The sequence below is a fragment of the Penaeus monodon genome, chromosome 35, assembly GCF_015228065.2.
Source record: "Penaeus monodon isolate SGIC_2016 chromosome 35, NSTDA_Pmon_1, whole genome shotgun sequence".
Classification (NCBI taxonomy): domain Eukaryota; kingdom Metazoa; phylum Arthropoda; class Malacostraca; order Decapoda; family Penaeidae; genus Penaeus; species Penaeus monodon.
The window spans coordinates 11,635,109-11,655,108 of NC_051420.1; the positions used below are offsets into that span (position 1 = coordinate 11,635,109).

General features: G+C 37.8%; 2 protein-coding genes across 3 annotated transcripts in view; one reads left to right on the forward strand and one right to left on the reverse strand.

Moving 5' to 3' along the window:
• The window catches only part of LOC119595232 (chorion peroxidase-like), a 24,535-nt gene extending 6,947 nt beyond the window's left edge, over window positions 1–17,588 (forward strand). Inside the window, exons 2-17 of the mRNA XM_037944396.1 lie at window positions 4,164–4,383; window positions 4,827–4,986; window positions 5,377–5,513; window positions 6,302–6,438; window positions 6,785–6,993; window positions 7,537–7,710; window positions 8,395–8,509; window positions 8,834–8,944; window positions 10,590–10,744; window positions 11,354–11,551; window positions 11,953–12,100; window positions 12,720–12,886; window positions 14,232–14,285; window positions 14,837–15,009; window positions 16,096–16,253; window positions 16,683–17,588. Of these exons, the coding sequence (XP_037800324.1) occupies window positions 4,168–4,383; window positions 4,827–4,986; window positions 5,377–5,513; window positions 6,302–6,438; window positions 6,785–6,993; window positions 7,537–7,710; window positions 8,395–8,509; window positions 8,834–8,944; window positions 10,590–10,744; window positions 11,354–11,551; window positions 11,953–12,100; window positions 12,720–12,886; window positions 14,232–14,285; window positions 14,837–15,009; window positions 16,096–16,253; window positions 16,683–16,767 (2,397 nt within the window). The 5' untranslated portion in view covers window positions 4,164–4,167 and the 3' untranslated portion in view covers window positions 16,768–17,588. The remainder of the gene's footprint in view (window positions 1–4,163; window positions 4,384–4,826; window positions 4,987–5,376; window positions 5,514–6,301; window positions 6,439–6,784; window positions 6,994–7,536; window positions 7,711–8,394; window positions 8,510–8,833; window positions 8,945–10,589; window positions 10,745–11,353; window positions 11,552–11,952; window positions 12,101–12,719; window positions 12,887–14,231; window positions 14,286–14,836; window positions 15,010–16,095; window positions 16,254–16,682) is intronic.
• Window positions 17,589–18,263: 675 nt separating this feature from the next.
• LOC119595076 (MARVEL domain-containing protein 1-like) overlaps window positions 18,264–20,000 on the reverse strand; it is a 56,456-nt gene continuing 54,719 nt past the window's right edge. For both annotated transcript variants that reach the window (XM_037944217.1, XM_037944216.1), the window contains exon 4: window positions 18,264–20,000. This exon is cut by the window's right edge and continues 728 nt beyond it. The gene's annotated coding sequence lies outside the window, so the exon portion shown is untranslated.

The following is a 20,000-nucleotide window of genomic DNA, read 5'->3' on the forward strand; positions in this document are numbered from 1 at the left end:
ATTCATTTATCAACATTAAGAGAGCGAAAAAAATAAATAGAATGAAAAAAGACAACACCATCAGTAAACATAGCCTTGGCGGCCTCGTCCACGTGCAAAATTGCCAGTCACAAATATAAAACAAAAAATCTGAAAATTCCGTCATCATGATTACAGCGCGGATATTGCTTGCCTGCATGATGCAACCAAGCAAATGTCCATTTATTTACTTCCCAAAAGCAGATTTACGATATTCACATCAATACTGTTTTACTGAATCATATCTTGATTAAAATAACAGCCTGATTAATTTGAGGTTTATTTAATGCTATATATATATATTCATATACCTGTTCCTACACATCTAAGTAATATTATTTTCATTGCTTTGAATTCCTCGGAAATTGTGTGAGGTTTATTTTTTATCATCATCGACGGATGTTTTTTTTACGAAATTTCGGTTGTTTGTTTTTGCTTTTTATTATTTTCTCTTTGTTACTTTTTTGGAATGTAGATTTAAATAGTATGTTATCTATAATCTCAATCTCTCTCTCTCTCTCTCTCTCTCTCTCTCTCTCTCTCTCTCTCTCTCTCTCTCTCTCTCTCTCTCTCTCTCTTCTATCTATCTATCTATCTATCTATCTATCTATCTCTCTCTCTCTCTCTCTCTCTCTCTCTCTCTTTCTCTCTTCTTCTTCTTTTTCTTCTTCTTCTTCTTCTTCTTCTTCTCTCTTCTCTCCCTTTAAAAAAAAAAACATATAGTTCAGAGATAACATAGTTTCATGAATCTCGCTCAAAGTCGGTTGACCTGAGTGAGTGCATCCAGTTGCAGGTAACGAGTGAAAGTGTTTGCCTTTGAATAAGACGCAACGCTAATAGTTTTTTCTAGGAATGATATGAAGCCATTATTTCCGGGCATCGTAACTGGAATGTCAGCGGTCAGCTCTCGGCCAACCTTATAACGTTTATATATATATATATATATATATATATATATATATATATATATATATATATATATATATATATATATATATATATATATATATATATGTTTGTGTGTGTGTTGTGTGTAGTTGTATTGTGTGTGTTTTTGATGTGTTTGTGGTTTGTGATGTATGATTTGTAGTGTTTTTTTGTGTGTGTGTGTGTGTGTGTGTGTGTGTGTGTGTGTGTGTGTGTGTGTGTGTGTGTGTGTGTGTGTGGTGTGTGTGGTGTGTGTTTGTGTGTGTTTGTGTGCGTGGCGTGTGTGTGATGGGGTGTGTGGGTTTGGTGTGGTTGTGTTTTGTGTGTGGTGTGTGTCGGTGTATGTGTTTTGTGCGTGTGTGTGTGTTGTTGTTGTAGTGTTGTGGTGTGTCTTTTTGTGTGTGTGTGTGTTGTCTATTAATATATATACATAGCAACAGCAACCAGAGTGACTATCCTTTAAGCAGCATTGCCATCCCTTCCTTCCCACCTCCTCTTTCTCTCTCCCTTTTCCGCCCTTCCTAACCTTCCTTCCCCCATCCCCCTTTCTTTCCTCTTCTCCCCTCCCACCCGCACGCCAAGGTCTCCGACTATACCTCGACGCGGCCGTAGGTGGGAAGTTACTGGCGCTTCGAGAATCTCCGAAAAATATTTTGGGCGAAGGTTCAACAGGTTATATTACGTCTTTTACGTTTCTTTTCTTCACGTGTTCTGGTATTTCTCCTTTTTTTTCTTCTTCTTCTTGTTTGTTTTTATTTTCAATCTTGCTTTTGTTGATGCTTCGCTTCTTTGTTGTTTTTTTCATTTTTATATACGTATTGCCATCCTGTTCTTAACTGCCAATGTTTTTTCTTTCTTTTTTCTGTTACATTTTCTAACTTCTTCATATTATTTTCTCTCTTATTATTTTCTTCTTCATCTTGATCGTGATATTTTTTCTCATCCTCTTCGTCCTTCTTTTTTTTTCTTTCCTTTTTTTTCTTTCACAAAATCGCTGAACTAGTGAAGGCGCAACAATTGTCATTGATTCTTACGCGTTTCCTTCTTCAACCAACAAACGAACGAACAGGAAGTGGGGTTTCCAGCAATTTCCAGTTTCAAAAAAAAATATTATCTTTTTGTCTCTTCACGAAAAATGTTTCCAGCGATTTGCTGTTTCAGATTTGTATCTTTACGACTTAGTGGTTTCGTGTGAGCGTTCTTCGTCTTTTCACGTCTTATGTTTCTCTTGAAGTCTGAGTTGTTTGTTGTCTTTCTTGTCTGAGTCTTTCTGTCTGCCTCTAGTCTTGATCTGTGTCCTTTGATGTCCTCTATCTGCTGCTCCTGTATCGTGTTGGTCTGTCTGTCTGTATGTCTCTCTTTCTCTCTCTCTACTCTCTTCTCTCTCTCTCTTCTCTCGTCTCTCTCTCTCTCTCTCTCTCTCTCTCTCTCTCTATCTATCTATCTTTCTATCTATCTATCTCTCTCTATCTATCTATCTATCTATTCTATCTATCTATCTATCTATCTATCTATCTATCTATCTATCTATCTATCTATCTATCTATCTATCTCTTCTTCCCTTCTCTCTCTCGTCCTTTTTCACTCGCTCCTATCTTTCCCCTTACTCCCTCTATCTTCCTCTCTCTCTCTCATCCCTTCCTTACTCCTCCGCTGTCCTCCCGCCCCCCCTCCCCCTCCCCCTTACCTTCTCCCCGGCAATGATGATACAAAAAGAAATGTTTCGGTTGACGAGGCCATTATAATGTCCATTCTCTCTCCTGGCGTGATGGTCGACAAAATGTGACAAAATTGGAAGGGGATTTAGGCTTTTAAACGATGTGATGAGGTGAAGGACCTGGGCAGATACTTTGCTTTTGTTTATATTCTTTATTTTTGTTAAGAATCTCTCTACATATATTGTTGTTGTTGCTGGGAGGTTTGTTTTGATGACGATAGTTACTGTTAAGTTTTGAAAGAAAGTTCGACCGTATATAATATTAATTTTCCTTTCTCTCTCTATCTGTTTTTATACCCACTTTACGATTTCATAATAGTAGTTAAATATAAAAATAACTCAAATGTAAGAAAGAAAACAGAGAAAAATAAAAAAAGAAAAGGAGGATGACCACGACGAGGAGGAAGATATCAAGAAGAATCTGCATGTCACCTTACTCATTTTTAAAGGATCCTGTGTGTGTGTGTGTGTGTGTGTGTGTGTGTGTGTGTGTGTGTGTGTGTGTGTGTGTGTGTGTGTGTGTGTGTGGGTGTGTAGTGTGGTGTGTGTGTGTGTGTGTGTGTGTGTGTGTGTGTGTGTGTGTGTGTGTGTGTGTGTGTGTGTGTGTGTGTGTATGTATGTGTGTGTGTGTGTGTGTGTGTGTAGTGGCGCTGAAGTGTTTTGGTTGTGCCAAAGGCTGATTTCAGAAAATAGTGAATTCTGTATGTATATTCTGTGTTATGGTAGTAAATAGTAATAGAAATGCAAGAGCTTGAATAGATATTTAGGAGTGAATTATACAAAGAAAGAGATAGGCATATAATATTTGAAAACTGGCAACTGTGCAGCGTAGGATGTGCTAAAGTTCCAAGTAACAAACAATAAATATACAACACCAACCGCCGGAATTTTTAAAAAAGAAAAAAATATATATATATGACCGTCATGCAAGGCCGTGGATTTTCCAGCCACCTCGTCATTAAACCGTAAACAACTTTTGTCTGGCAGCTTTATTCTTATATATTTTTAAAATTCCATTGTTATATGATTGAAGGCTTGGCAGAGGCTTTTCTTCGACCCTGATAATGAAATGAATAATTAAGATGAAATGAGGATAAGGTTTCGCTTCTTAGAAATTATTAATTTGCGGATAAATAATATTTTAGAAGAATCATTATATCATAACAATACCGTGACGATTATTATTTATATCAATTCATTCGTTATATTTACTAGTGTTATCATCTTTTATGAGTCCTTCTTTGTCTCTCGCAAAAAAAAATCTCCTGTTAGAAACGCCAAATAAAACAAAGGTAGAATACTGTTCGAAAGATTAAATAATAACAAGGTGTTTCTCCGATATCCGAACACTTTCCTTACATTATCTCCGCGCGTTTCGATTCTTCTCAGCCGCAGCGACCTTTGCTATTACCACGAACCCTTCGCCTTAACACAAAACCCTTTTCAATTTACCAAACACTTTTTTAATCTTTTTTTAAATCTCTTTTCTCCCTCATCGCAGGAATATGTTGCCTCGGGTGTTGTCAGTGGCGCTGGTGTTGGCAGGGGCGCTGGTGGCGGGCCAGATAGTGTTCCCGAAGAATGAGGACCCGAGCCAGGCAGCGGCGGGAGGAGCGGCAGGAGGGAATCCCACGAGAGTAATTAATTCTCAAGGTCCCAGCGTCGACGGCCGTCAGGGCAACGCCAACATCTTCTTCCCGAAGAGCGAGGAGCAAGAGCAGGTCAGGAGTTGAGATCTGTCGTTTCGCTCTTTGTGTGTATGCCATAAAAAATCGGGGGAATACTTACATACGTATTAGTAAACTGTATATATGTGCGTCTGTGTGTATGTATATGTATTTATTGTATGTATGTAAGCATGTATGTATGTATGTGTACATATATATGTATACACACACACACACACACACACACATATATATATATATATATATATATATATATATATATATATATATATATATATATATATATATATATATATATATATATATTATATAGATATATATATATATATATATATATATATATATATATATATATATATATATGTGCGTGCGCGTGTGCGTGTGTGTATGTGCGTGTGCGTGTGCATCTATGTATGTCTCCCTAGTTTCACGACCAACCCTCGAACCCCCGGCCTTAACCATCTCCCCCTCAACAGATTCTGTGCATCACGTACAAGAACGAGCCAGGCAACTGCCGCCTCTTGGCGCAGTGCACGACCTTCTTCGCCGAAATCGCCGAACTGTCACGCTCTCCTTGCACCATCAACGGCGAGCAGCAGGGCGTGTGTTGCCCGCCCACGAAGCAGGCCACGACGGGTACGTTGCCATGGCCACTGTGCTGGTACTGGTGCTCATCACTTTTGGCATCGCGTCTGTCAAGTCGCATCATAAATATCGCATTCTAACCTTTTTTATAAATATTTTGTGCCTTTTATGTCGTCTATCATTCTCTTTACATCACTTCTGTCGTTTATCTTCCCCTGAATTATATGCTTATCACCTACCCTTCTCTTTATATCATATCTACCATCTACCATCCCTTTTACGCAGTATCTGCATCCTACCTACCCCTCTATGCATTACCCACCATCCACCTTCCCCTTTTTACACATTCCCTACCATCTACCTCCCCCCCCCTTTATACATTATCTACCCTCCCCTCTATACACTGTCTACCCTCTACCATGTCCCTATGTACCCACCCAGACATCGGCGTTCTGATCAGCAAGCAACCGACGCCCCTGGACGAGCCAGTGCCGAGCCTGGAGGTGCGGCAGCTGAACCACGCGTGCGAGATGGGGATCAGCCAGATCACGGCCAAGGAGGCGTTCGAGGAAGAGCTGGTGAGGATAGCTTGATAATGTGGAGGAGGAGGAGGAGGATAATAATGATAATGATAATAATGATGATGATGATGATGATGATGATGATGATGATGATGATGATGATGATGATGATGATAATAATAATGAGGATATTGATAATAATAACAATGATTATAATAATAATGATGATGATGATGATGATAATAATAATTATAATAATAATAATAATAATAATAATAATAATAATAATAATAATAATAATAATAATAATAATAATAATAATAATAATAATAATAATAATGATAATAATAATAATAATAATAATAATAATAATAATAATAATAATGATAATGATAATGATAATAATGATAATAATGATAATAATGATAATAATAATAATGATAATGATATTAATGATAATGATGAGCAACATCAATAATAATGATTATAAGAATGGTAATATAATAATGGTAATGATAACAATACGTTTCACATCTGTAATAATATCACCAAACAGGTACGCGACCTGCCATGCATAATTACAAAAACTTAAAATAATTAAAATAATAATGATAAAACAATAAACACTAAGTAGTAATGATAATAATGATAGTGATGATGATGATGATGACGATGATGATGATGATGATGATGATGATGATGATGATGATGATGATGATGATGATGATGATGATGATGATGATGATGATGATGATGATGATGGTGATGATGATGATGATGATGATAATGGTAATGATAATGATAAAAGCTATAAATGACCCCCCTGCCTCCCTCCTCCCTCTCAGCTGAAGAACAACATCGTGGCCGAGAAAGGGTCTCCGGTGGCCCTCCACGCACAGCTGTTCCAGACCACAGACAAGATCGTGAAGAAATCCAAGGAAGCAGAGATGAACGTCGCGGCGTCAGTCAATCTTGTGAAACAGTGAGTGATTTTTTTTTTTTTTTTTTTTAGTTTTTTAGTTTTTGAGGTGGGTGTTTTTTTTTTTTTTTCTTTTTTTTTTTCTTTTTTTTTTTACTGCAGGTATATGTTTTCGATAGATTAGCTATATATTTTTTTCCCATGGGTTTTTACTTCGAGCTGTTGATTTATTTTGGATATTTACCGATTCCCGATTCGTTGGGTGGTTTTAATGTATAATAATTTAATTGAAAAAAAAGAAAAAAAAGAAAAGAAAAAGAGAAAAAAGTGGCAGTAAATCATTTCTCGTAAATGCAGCCACGTGCTCCTGTTGCCCAAAAGGCAATCAATCTCCTCCTTCGGCCCACAGATTTAACTTAACGAAGAGCCAGGGAGGTTTCGGGCTGCCCAGGTTTGGTGTCCAGAATACCATCATCGCCAACACGTGCCCCCAGGAGCCCCTGTGCCCCGATACCAAGTACCGGGCCTTCGACGGTACCTGCAACAACCGCAGGAATAAGGAATGGGGCAAAGCGGGCACCGCCTTCCAGCGTATCTTGCCTCCGGACTATCATGATGGTAAGAGCTTCGCCTGTTTTTTTTTTTTTGTGGCAGTTAGCTTTTAATTACTATGTTTGTAACGGTGATTAATGTTGATTATGTCAGTAATGGTAATCTACGTGTTAGAAAGATGAATCGTGTTTCATGGTTGATGACTGAAGAATGATATTAGTTTTTTTTTTTCGGCGGGGAACTATATGCTGGTTTAAAGGGCTCAGGTTTGCAGAAAAAAAAATGGTTTCTAACTTCGTTTCGTTCTTTACTCAATAATCAACAACCAAAATCACAAGCTAAAACAATTTTTCTCTTCACCTCCCTTCCTCTTCTCCCTTCTCCCTCTCCCCACTCCCTCTCTCCCTCTCCTCTCCCAATCTCCCCCTCTCCCCTCCCCCTATCCATCTCCCCCAATCTCACCTTCTCCCCTCCCCCAATCTCCCCTCCCCCTCTCCCAATCACCTACCCTCCCTTCCCATCACCCAATCTCCCCCTCTTCCCTTCCCATCACCCAATCTCCCCCTCTTCCCTTCCCATCTCCCCATCTCTCCCCATCTCCCCTCATAGGTGTGAACATGCCCAGGCAGTTCTCCGTGACCGGGTCCCTCCTGCCTTCCCCGCGCTCGATCTCGTCGCGTGTTATCGTCGACCGAGATTCACGCTACGACAACTTCACGATCCTCATCATGCAGTGGGGGCAGTTCCTCGACCATGACATAACCCACACGCCCATTACGAAGGGTAAGGACTATCAAGATTCTTTTTTTTTATTTGTGTGTGACTTTTTTTTTATACTGTTTTTGGGTGTTATTGTGATTATTATCATTATTATTATTATCATTACTGTTATTACTATTATTTTATTGTTGTTTCTACTACCATTACTAATATCATTGCTATATATGAACTCTATTGTTTTTTATTTTCTATATTACTATTATACTGTAATAAGTTTCACTGAAAGAAGCTGGCCTGATGATAGTATGACACACTATAGAGACATACTTCATTATCATTATCATTATCATTCTATAATTCCCAAATGCAGACACGAAAATGAATTCATATTCAACAGCAAAACCAAAAGGGTTGAGTCCTCTGTCTTTCTCTCTCCTATTACCTCTTATCTCAATCCCATTTTAGCATAATTATTTCTTTCAGTCTAATTACCTCTGATTTAAACCTCATTTCATTCCCATGACATCCTATTTAAACTCCATTTCAGTCTCACTACATCCTATTTTAAACTCCATTTCAGTCTCATGACATCCTATTTTAAACTCCATTTCAGTCTCATGACATTCTATTTTAAACCCCATTTCAATATCATGACATCCTATTTTAAACTCCATTTCAATATAATTACAACCCATTTAAACTCCATTTCCATCCAATTCCATCCTATTTAAACCCCTTCTGCCCCAGGGAAGGACAAATCCGACATCACGTGCTGCAAGCGAGGGCAGCGCAGGGAGCCCCGGGAACTGCACCCCGACTGCCTGCCTATCGAGATCCCAGACACAGACACCTTCTTCAGTCAGTAAGTAGTGTTAGAAGCTGGAGATGAGGTGCAATGAATGTTCTGCCTTGTTATCTGTTTTGTGTGTTTGTGTTTGTCTGTTTGCGTTTTTTTTTTTTCTCGATTTTCTTTACCGTCGCGGTTATTAAAATAAATAAATAAAAAAGGGGGGAGGGGCAAGGTTAAAGTGCCCGGATGCAGATCGAGGGATTAGGAGCTCCTAATCATTATCATCATTATTATTATCATTATCACTATCATTATCACTATTATCATTATTGTTATTATTATTATCATCATCATTATTATTACCAATATCATCATTATCACGGTGCTTGCTTCCAGGTTCGGGCAGCGATGCATGGAATTCGTGCGGTCGATGCCGGCCGTTCGCCCCAAGTGTAATTTCGGGCCCAGGGAGCAGATGAATCAGATTACTTCGTTTATTGATGCAAGGTACAACGATTTAATCACTTCCTGTTGTATTTTACTATTTTACTGTTTTGAGGGGTATAACTTTGAGTGCCGAGGGTTATTTTCTGTTTCATTTGAAATTGATAGTGACGTGATTTGGTGCAGTTCAGTTTCCAAATTTAGATAATGACATGGCTTTTGAAGTTCGAACATAGGAAAAAGGGATAAATTCGTACTATTTTCTCTACCGTTTTCCAGTCTATTCGCTCTTTTGAATAGATCCTAAATAAATACACGTTAAATTCACAATAGCTTCTGTATTTAACAAATATTTTTTCTCTTTATTTTGACTAAATACGCTATTTTTAATACATTTTATTGTAATTATACATATGCTGCTTTACAGAGCTTTCATTTCGATATACATTTACGCTAATTTTAGAAGGCTTTGGTATAACACTTTTTACTCTATTCTACAAACTTTAAATTCCAGTCTACTTACTTTACTAATTTCACTAAAAGCACTCAGCTTTACGAAACTATAATTTCACTCTTTAATTTCACTAAATACACTCTACTTCGCTTTAATATCACCCTTTTCCTCTACTGAGAAACTCTTTTCATTCCACTAATCATAAAGCTTGATTTCTTCATATTCACAGCTGTATTGATATAATCTATTTACGTAATTACATAAATAATAAAACTGATGCATTTGATACAATTTATTTTACAAAACTCTAATCTCACCCTAATCCACTGATTACACTCTACTGTATTCTTCGAGTCTTTATTCTCACTATTTATTATACTTTACATTGTTTCATTTCATACGTAGCTTTCACTAAGTACACTTTACATGGCTCTAATTTTATCCTTGCTCCTCAAATTAATGGTTCCTTAATCTCACTAAATTAACTATTCAAGGCTTTGTTTCATTAAATACTTTCTCCTTTCCAAGACTACCATCTCTCGCTATTTAATCTACAGCGTTTTATATCACCAACTACACTCTATCTTAAGAAGCTTTAACCTTACCCTTTTCCCTCTACCGAAAAGCTCTTTCATTTCACTAAATACACCGTATATGGTTTCTCAGCTTTACTTCCCTATCTCACTAAATACACTATAAAAGGCTTTATTTTAGTAAATACCCTCTATTTTATAAGAATATTTTCACGCCATTCACTATACACTGTTTTGGTATCACTAATGACACATTGCTTTACGATATTCTAACATTATCTTGGTTCCTCTACTTAAAAAATAATAAAAAAATAAATAAAAATAAAGAATCCATTCAGTAATCTTCCAGTACATGCCTTTAATCTTTCCCTAGTTCCTCAACTTAACAGGTTTCGTAATCTCTGCTTTACAAGATTTTATCCCCACCCTATTCACTCTACAGTGTTTTGATATCCCGAACTACACTATGCTTTACGAAGCTTTATCTCACCCAATTTTCATTACTTACATTCTACTTTACGGACTCTATTCTCACTTTATTCACTCTACATTGGTTTAAAATCCCTACCTACACTCTATTCCCTTGCGAAGCCCCAACCTCACCCTACTTCATTTACTAACACTCCTGTTTGCAAGACTTTAATTTCACCCTGTTCCCCTCCACATCTGTACCTGCATTCCATTACATTACGAAGCTCTCACCTCGCCCCCTTGTTTCCAGCAACGTGTACGGATCGACGGAGGAGGAAGCAAAGCCGCTGAGGTCCTTTGTTGACGGGAAGCTGAAGGTGAAGACGCAGAACGGGAACGACCTCCTTCCGCCGCACAGAGAGGAATGCACCGACGCCTCCAGGCAGTTCCATTGCTTCAAAGCAGGTGAGGGACAGGAGATGGAGTGGGAGTTGGGAGGAAGGGGAGAGGGAAAGGGAGTGGGAGGGAGGAATGGAGGGTGGGCGTGGAAGGGAAGAGGGAAAGGGAGTGGGAGGGAGGAATGGAGGGTGGGAGAGGAAGGGATGAAGAGGAAGAGAGGGAGGGGGAGTGGGAGAGAAAGGGAGAGACAAGAAAAAAGTGGGAAAACGAAAGAGAGAGGGAGGAATTATTGAGGATGGAGATATAGAGAATTTTGTGAACAAAAACTGTAGAATGACTCTTTGTTGGATTTACGCTATTAATTGTGGGAATTTCAACGAAGCAGATGTCAATATCCAAATGATAGGCAATATGAACGAATAGAAAGATAAGTAGATAGATAAAAGAATAGACAAATATGCGCATAGGAAGAAAGAAAATAAAGAACCATTAATGTGCGTATATAGATAACAGACAGACAGATAGACTGACCAATTGATAGACAAACAGAATGATAGATGGATGAATGAATGGATTTATGAATGAGTGGATGGGTGGATAGATAGATAGATAGATAGACAAACAGGCAGACACACACACACAGACACCCCCTCACATCTAACCCCCCTTCCCCAGGCGACAGCCGCGTGAACGAACAGCCCGAGCTGGCCGTGATGCACACCGTATGGATGAGGCAGCACAACAGGCTCGCCGAGGGCCTGAAGAAGCTCAATCCGGGCTGGGACGACGAGGTGCTGTACCAGGAGGCGCGCAGGATCGTGGCGGCGCAGATGCAGCACATCACCTATAACGAGTACCTGCCCATCGTGTTGGGTGAGTGTGGCGGTTAAGCGTCCGCCTTTTCTTCTTTTTCTCCTTCTTCTTTTTCTTTTTTCTTCTTCTTTCTTCTCCTTCTTTTCTTCTTCTTCTTCTTCTTCTTCTACTTCTGTTCTTCCTCTTCTTTTCCTCGGTGAGTGGTCCTGGTTATTATTATTATTTTTTATTATTATTAATATATATTTTTTTATAGTTGTGTTGTTTTGTTGTTGGTGGTGGTCATGCTATTTTTGTTTGCTTCTCTCTCTCTCTCTCTCTCTCTCTCTCTCTCTCTCTCTCTCTCTCTCTCTCTCTCTCTCTCTCTCTCTCTCTCTCTTTCTCTCTCTCTCTACCTCCCTCCTTCTCCCTCCCTCCCTCTCACTCATGTAAATGATGTTCACGTATTTTTATCCCTGTAGGCCGAGAATTCATGGAAGTGTTCGGACTCGTGCCCAAGGAGTCTGGCTACGCCTCCAACTACCGCGAGGACATCGACCCGAGCATCAACAACGCCTTCGCAACCGCTGCCTTCCGATACGGACACACGCTCATCCACGGCACCATGGAGTGAGTGCATTTTATTTATTATTGTTCTTTATGTGCATTTGTGTCTATACCCTGTTTATTTAAATAATTTTTTTTCATATGTTTATTTTTATTATTACTATCATTTAATGAGTTTGGGTGGCATTTTAGATTCGAAGAAAATGTTGGAGAAGCACGGAGGTTTAAGTGTTTATAATATTATTTCGGAAGATTAGGCATGTTTGTGAGAGATTCTGTGTATATAGACTGTATACACTTTTAAGGCGTGAATGTGTTTTATCTCTCTAATTCCTTCCTTTTCTATCTTCTTCTTAAACAATACCAACACAACTCTACGAACAATTACAAAAATAACTCTAAGAAAAATACAACGATCTTAAATCATATCAAAACACAAATAACGAAATAGAAAGATCCTAAATCTCTCTCTCTCTCCCCCACCATATCCCAAATTAAAACAGATTACAAGATACAAAAATCCTAAATCTTTCTTTCCCCCCTCCCTCCCTCCCCCTTCCGTATCTCATCAAAACACAGATAACAAAATACAAAAAATCCTAAACACCTCCCCCCTCATCATATCTCAAATGAAAACACAGATAAAAAATACAAAAATCTTAACCCTCTCCCCACCCCCCAGAGGCTACAGCAAATTCGGCACCATCGACCGCAACTTGCGCCTGAGTGAGCACCAGTTCTCTCCCTTCGTGCTGTATCAGCGGGACGGCGTCGATTCCCTCCTACGTGGCCTCTCCATCCAGGCCAGCCAGAAGTTCGACCACTTCTTCAGTGAGGAGGTAGGGGCGTGTGTGTGTGTGTGTGTGTGTGTGTGTGTGTGTGTGTGTGTGTGTGTGTGTGTGTGGTGTGTGTGTGTGTGTGTGTGTGTGTGTGTGTGTGTGTGTGTGTGTGTGTGTGTGTCGGTCTGTCTGTCTCTCTCTCTGTCTCTCTCTGTCTTGTCTCCCTCTCCCTTTACCTCTCCCTCTCCCTCTCTTTCTCTCTCTCTCTCTCTCTCTCTCTCTCTCTCTCTCTCTCTCTCTCTCTCTCTACATCTCCCTCACTCTCTATCCCTCTGCCTCTCCCACTCCCTCCTCATCTCTCCATCTCCCTCTCCCCTCTCCCTTCCTCCTCAACTGATTTTCCCTTTCCTTGTGTTTTTTGGGGAAAAAGATCAATTTCTAATGCTATTAATATCGATGTTGTTATTATTGTTGTCGATATAATGGTTATCATAATGTTATTAAGAATACTAATGAAATCAAAAGATAAAAAAAGGATCTTTCCGAATATCGAGGAATAGGGTAAAAAAGTTAAAAAAGTAAGCGATTAGTACAAGTAATTGGTTCATTGATGACTAAGTACTTGTGGGGCCATTTGTGTGGAAAGACAATATACGAAAAGACACAACGGACGTGGCATATTTTCCTGTCATCTGGTCACCAGTGGATTAACGCCAACACCACCAGCCTTCTCCCCTCTCTCCTCCCTGTTACCTCCTCTCTATTCCTCCCAAACTCTCTCCTCCCTCTCTTTACCAGCCTCCTCCTCTCATCACTTCCCTCTCCCTGTCACCTCTCTCCCTCCCTTCTCCTTCCTTTATCTGCCAGCCTCCTCCCCTCTCCCTTCTTCACCCTCTTCTCCCTCTCTCTACCACCCTCCTCCTCTCATCACCTCTCTCCTCCCTCTCCCTCTCACCACCTCTCTTCCTCTCTCTCCTTCTCTACCAGCCCTCCTCCCCTCTCCCTCTCACCATCCTCTCTTCCCTCTCTCTACCACCTCCTCCTCACCATCCCCTCTCCTCTCACCCCTCTCACCACCTCTCTTTTCCTTCTCTCTACCAGCCTCCTCCCCTCACCATCCCCTCTCCTCTCTCCCTCTCACCACCTCTCTTCTCCCTCTCTCTACCAGCCTCCTCCCCTCACCCCTCTCCTCCCTCTCCCTCTCACCACCTCTTTCTTCCTCTATCTACCACCTTCCTCCCCTACACCATCCTCCTTCCTTACCCTCTCGCTATTCTTCTTTTTCCTGCTCTTCTACACTTCCTCCTTCACACTATCTCTCTTCTCTCCCATTTTTGACAACCACTTTCCCGCATCCAGCATTCATGATCTCTCATGAATATAGCGTTGATCACACTTTTCCTTCGTACATATAGTGCATCTGAATTGCCGCTCGTCAGACTTCAATGACTCAATTATGGATCTCATCGGTTAGGTTTATCATTTAGTTAAACTGTATATTTTGATGTAATGTTAGGTTTTTTTTTTTATTGAGATTTCAGTAGTATTAGGGATTATATATATATTATATAAGATTATATTGTTTTTTTTTCTGTTTCTTTTTTATGTTTGAATTTCAAGGGTTATTAATATTCATATTATATTCAAAATAATATGTGATGGAAGAGCCAAATCAGATCAGATCAAATCAATGGATATAGGTAGATGATTTGTTAGATATAGATAGATTTATATTTTGATAGATATAGATAGATTTATATTTTGATAGATATAGATAGATTTATAGATTGATAAATATAGATAGATTTACAAATCGAGAGATATAGACAGATTTATAATATATATAGACAGATAAATAAATAGATTTATTTACATATATATAGACAGATAAATAGATAGATAGGCTGCACAAAATTACGCAAGGTACATACCAATCCACACCCAACCAACGTATTCACATCACGCAACCTGTAGCCTGCATTCTCACCCATCTTTCCCATCCGTGTCTCTCTCTAACCAGCCTGTTCTCCGCCCTGTTCTCCCTGGCAGGTGATCAACCAGCTGCGTTCCCTGTACCTGCACGTAGATGACATCGACCTGTTCATCGGCGGCATCGCAGAGAAGCCAAGTGCGGGGTCTCTGCTCGGCCACACCTTCCTCTGCATCGTCGGGGACCAGTTCGCGAGGCTCAGGGTAAGGCTTGCTCAGTCGGTTTGTTGTTATTGTTTACGTGTGTGTAAGTGTCTTTTATTATTTGTTTATTTTATTTATTTTTGATATATTTATTATTGTTGTTGTTGTTATTATTATTATTATTATTATTATTATTATTATTATTATTATTATTATTATTATTATTATTATTATCATTAATAATAATAATATTTAGTGGGTTGGATGAATGTGTACGATTTAGATGGGATGCTGTTTTTTATGTGTATTTTTTAGGAATGGATTCGTTTACTTTAAGGGTTATTATTATTATTTTTTTATTATTATTACTATTATTATTGTTATTATTATTGTTATTATTATTATTATTATTATTATTATTATTATTATTATTATTATTATTATTATTATCATTATTATTATTATCATTTTTTTTTACTAAGTAAGCATCTGAGGATGGGATGTTGGCCTTTGAAGTTATTGATTTTAGAAAATGGAATCCTAGAATCTTTTTTTCGTCTTGAAACAGTTGAGTCCCAACTACATTGATTAAGAAATTAATTTCGGTATTTGCCCTAAAGGATTTTTTTATTAATAATATGAATTAAAAGGGCATTTTGAATAATTTGTTTGCTTATATAATTCCACGTCCTGTTTACTAGTTCTAATTGTTAACATGACACCTATTTACACAGTATAATAATCAATGAGTCTTTTAGTATTTATCTTTTCGGTAACTCGAGCAGTATTATCGTGCACACTTCCCCGTAAATCAATACCTTATGTGCATTATCAATATATTTCCACAAACTCCTCATTTGTGCATGTTGTCATCCACGCCACACATTCCGCCAAATATTTCAAACATCCGTATCTCCTAAATTATATAAATATAAATTATACAAATCAGGTTTATGCCATATTTCCGTACAACTCATCCGTATCCCTTCAGTTATACAAATCACCAGTTAATGCAAATCAAACTTATGCCACAAACTCCGTGTAAAATATTTCGAGCATACATCCGTATCCCTTCAACGACACAAATCCAATTTAAGCCTTACATTCCATTTCATTCTCGCTCTTGCGCCCTTCCCCTCCGCGCAGCTGGGCGACCGCTTCTACTACGAGAACGGAGGCCTAGAATCCTCGTTCTCCGAGCTGCAGCTTCAGGAGATCAGGAAAACCACTTTGTCCAGAATCATGTGCGATAATTCCAACCTGGACATGATGCAGCCGCTCGCGTTCGTCGACGCCCATCTCGCGTAAGTATTTGTTCAGGGGAACTTCCTTTGTTCTGTTTTCAGGGTCTCTTTTTTTTATTGTTTATTTAATGGGTCGTTTCTGTTTAATTTGGTGGAAACTTTGGTCTAGAAATTTTGCTAATATGTATAAATATGTGTGTGTGTGTGTGTTTGTGTGTTTGTGTGTGTGTGTGTGTGTGTGTTGTGTGTGTGTGTGTGTGTGTGTGTGTGTGTGTGTGTGTGTGTGTGTGTGTGTGTGTGTGTGTGTGTGTCCGTGTGTCCGTGTGTCCGTCTCTGTACCTATGTGTCTACGCCTCATTCTCTCTAACTCTGTCTCTGCATATCTGTACATATCTCTGCTCTCCGTATACCTGTGCACACATCTCTTTAAAAGAACCCACACCCTTTCATTACCACCGAGATGCACCGCGTCCTTCCCTCCTCCCCCAGGAACAAGCGGGCCGTGTGTAAGTTCGGGACCCTCATTCCCGAGATGTCGCTGGAGCCGTGGCGCAACGAGCCGGTCTGGGTGTAGGCGCCCGTGGTCTTCCGAGGCTCTGAGACGCTCGCTTGATGCTGTTCGTTTTGCGTGCTGGCCCCGTCCGTGTACTTCAGCTCCGGTCCTTTCATAATTCGGTTGTATTTTTGTGATGGATTTTTTTCTTTGAGGGGGGAATATCATCTATTATTTATTTTGCATAGGCTTGTATCTTCACGACCGTATGTTGGTTTTGTAATTAAGTTTTTTTAGGATTCGGTTCTTTGTTGGTTTTATGATGAAGTTCCTCTTATTTGGGAAAGGATTTTAATTAATCTCTTTCTTTACATAGACCTATCTACAAGGCCGTACTTGCTTTTATAATTAAGCCTTTTTGTGATTTTTATTTATTGATTTTTATTATTGTTTGGGCAAGAGTTGAGGCATTGCAGAAATAGGTTACAACTATAAAATTGATATGAATGTCCTCTCTTTGCAAAACAGAAATTCAAAGTTTTTTTTTTTATAGTACTTTTAATAACCATGTTAAAAAAAAATATATATATATATATAAAGATTCTTCATTAATAGAGAATTTGGGTTGAAGGGTCAAAGTTCTTTTCTCTTTGTGTAGTAACATGGTGAGAAAACAGGTAGGCATTTACCAATAAACACTATCCATTTTCTTTTGAAAATATTCATCTTAGAATACAATTCATATAGTTTCACATGCTGCATATTTCGGTGCATAAATGAACACGTTTTGCAAAAGCTATCATGTGTCTTAAAAGATTACATTTGTTTGCGCACATTTTAAGGTATATGATATTATTTATTGTGACTTGAGTCCCCAATAAAATAATTCCTTTGATTTTAAAGTAATAGTTTTATTCCAACCTTTATAGATGCTGGTCAAACCAGCACACACACACACACACACACACACACACACACACACACACACACACACACACACACACACACACACACACACACACACACACACACACACACACACACACACACATATATATATATATATATATATATATATATATATATATATATATATATATATATATATATATATATACATATGCATATGTGCATATATGTACATAGATAGATAGAGAGATAATCTTCTTCAGAATTTCAATAATTATACTTCATAAATTTACACTTGCATACAATTAGTTTAGTACAGGTGCTCTATTACTGCAATAAGATTTACCCCTCTGTAGATGAATTCATAAAAAAGAAAGATTTATTTCGTACAGCCTGGTAAATTAATCAGCATGTAAGTATCCACAATATTTTTATTGTTCTGTCTTCTTGATGTGATTTGGTTAAATGTTAATTAATTATTTATTTATTATTATCTTTTTTTTTTGGTTTGTAATGAGTCAAAAAAATATGTCCTATGTTTACGTTATTTGGTATCATATACTATTTACTGTCATTAAATTAATATGAAAAAAACACCTTTTCTTCACAAAGCAGATTTATCGTCGATGATAAATATATTGGACACTCGAGGATCAAACATAAAAAAGTTTTTTTACAAAATCCTCTTTTATTGAATAGTTCCAAGCAATGAACACAGGAAATCAATCTGTATAACCAAGCATAACTTACAAAGAAACTATCCGTGCTTACTATTCCTGACCGTTTTTTGTGCTGTGGTTTCCTATGATAGAAAAAAATTATGTGACACTATTCATAGTTTTTTTTTCATTATTCACTTGGCAATATTCCGATGTCTAAGAATATCCTCATACAGATTTAAGCAAAAGTAAAGACAACAGTATGAATGTGGTCAGTAACAAATAAGTGAAAATATATACATAGGAAGGCAAACACATTTCTTTAGAGACTACATAATAGACCAACTTGATAACTTAAAAAAAAAATCGGATTTGATTTTACATTAGATGAATGACTTTGAATGAGGTATGGTCCATCCATGATTAATTATCATTCTATTGTGCATCTATATCTTACTTTTATCATTGATATGTGCCATTAGTTACAAAGAAACATGAGTGTTTGTTATAAATACAGTGGCCTTTTTTCCCCCTCAAGTGAGTACACAAAAAGTCTAATCTTGGCATTAAGTAATACGTTTTCTTCAGGTCTTTGAGAGTAACACCATACTAACATGATAATCAAGATGACATACAAAAAAGGAGCACATAATTTGTCTGTCCATTAAACTTGGAAAGAAAGTGGTCTTCACTCTCGCAAGGCTCAAGGGCTTGTCTCAGAAGCGTCTACGAACTGACATAATAACAAATGATGGACTGCACAAGACGTGGCAGTGATGAACTCTGGTCCAATATTTCTCCAAACATTATACAAAATTATGTACATCCAAAGTTCCCTTTCTCCAATATAGATATTATTCCATATTATAACTGTCATATGTTTGTCAACAATGGGTATCTGGATATTTGGGAAGATAGATTTTGAAATGTCTTTCTCAAAGGAAGGTAAAGGGGGAGGGAGGGAGGGAGGGAGGGAGGGAGGAGAGAGAGAGAGAGAGAGAGAGAGAGAGAGAGAGAGAGAGAGAGAGAGAGAGAGAGAGAGAGTCAAATAACTTGATACCACTGCTATTTTACAAAAAACATATTTTCATTCATTCATTATTAAAGTTTTTCTTTTCTACGCCAATTACATTAATTAAATCTAAACCAAGTTCTAAAATTATCTTCCACATCTTAAAGACCATGCCCCCTATTACTGATGTGATATTGAAGAAAAACTTTGTTACTAGTATACTTGATCTTAAACTTGGATTCAAAATACATTACATGGTTAGTAATTAAACATACTGTAAAGGCTTATGAGATTAAAAATAGGATCTGAATATTTGTATAAGTAAGCTTTTTAAAATTTTTACTGTTTATCACTATGGATATATCATAATATTGATAATGTGCTAGACTGTGAGTGTTTCTTTTTTAGAGAAATATATTATATTACACAGTAAACTATACATTAAAGCATAAGTAAACAGGTCACAATAATAAACTTTGACTACTAAACTAAAAGTTAGTTCTATTAAACATGTCCCCCTATTAAAACAAAACAAAAATATTTCATAGACACCTATAATGTACAGGTGTGTTTATGGGAACCTTTTTTATATTTTTTATTTTTATTTTTATTCATTCTTCAGATGATATAAATTTTCTTCAGCTAAAAAGGGATCTGCTCATATTAAGCTGTAAGAGTCACTGATACTGTCTCATGACCAAAGATTACCGGGCACATTCCTCTTTTCCGTCGAC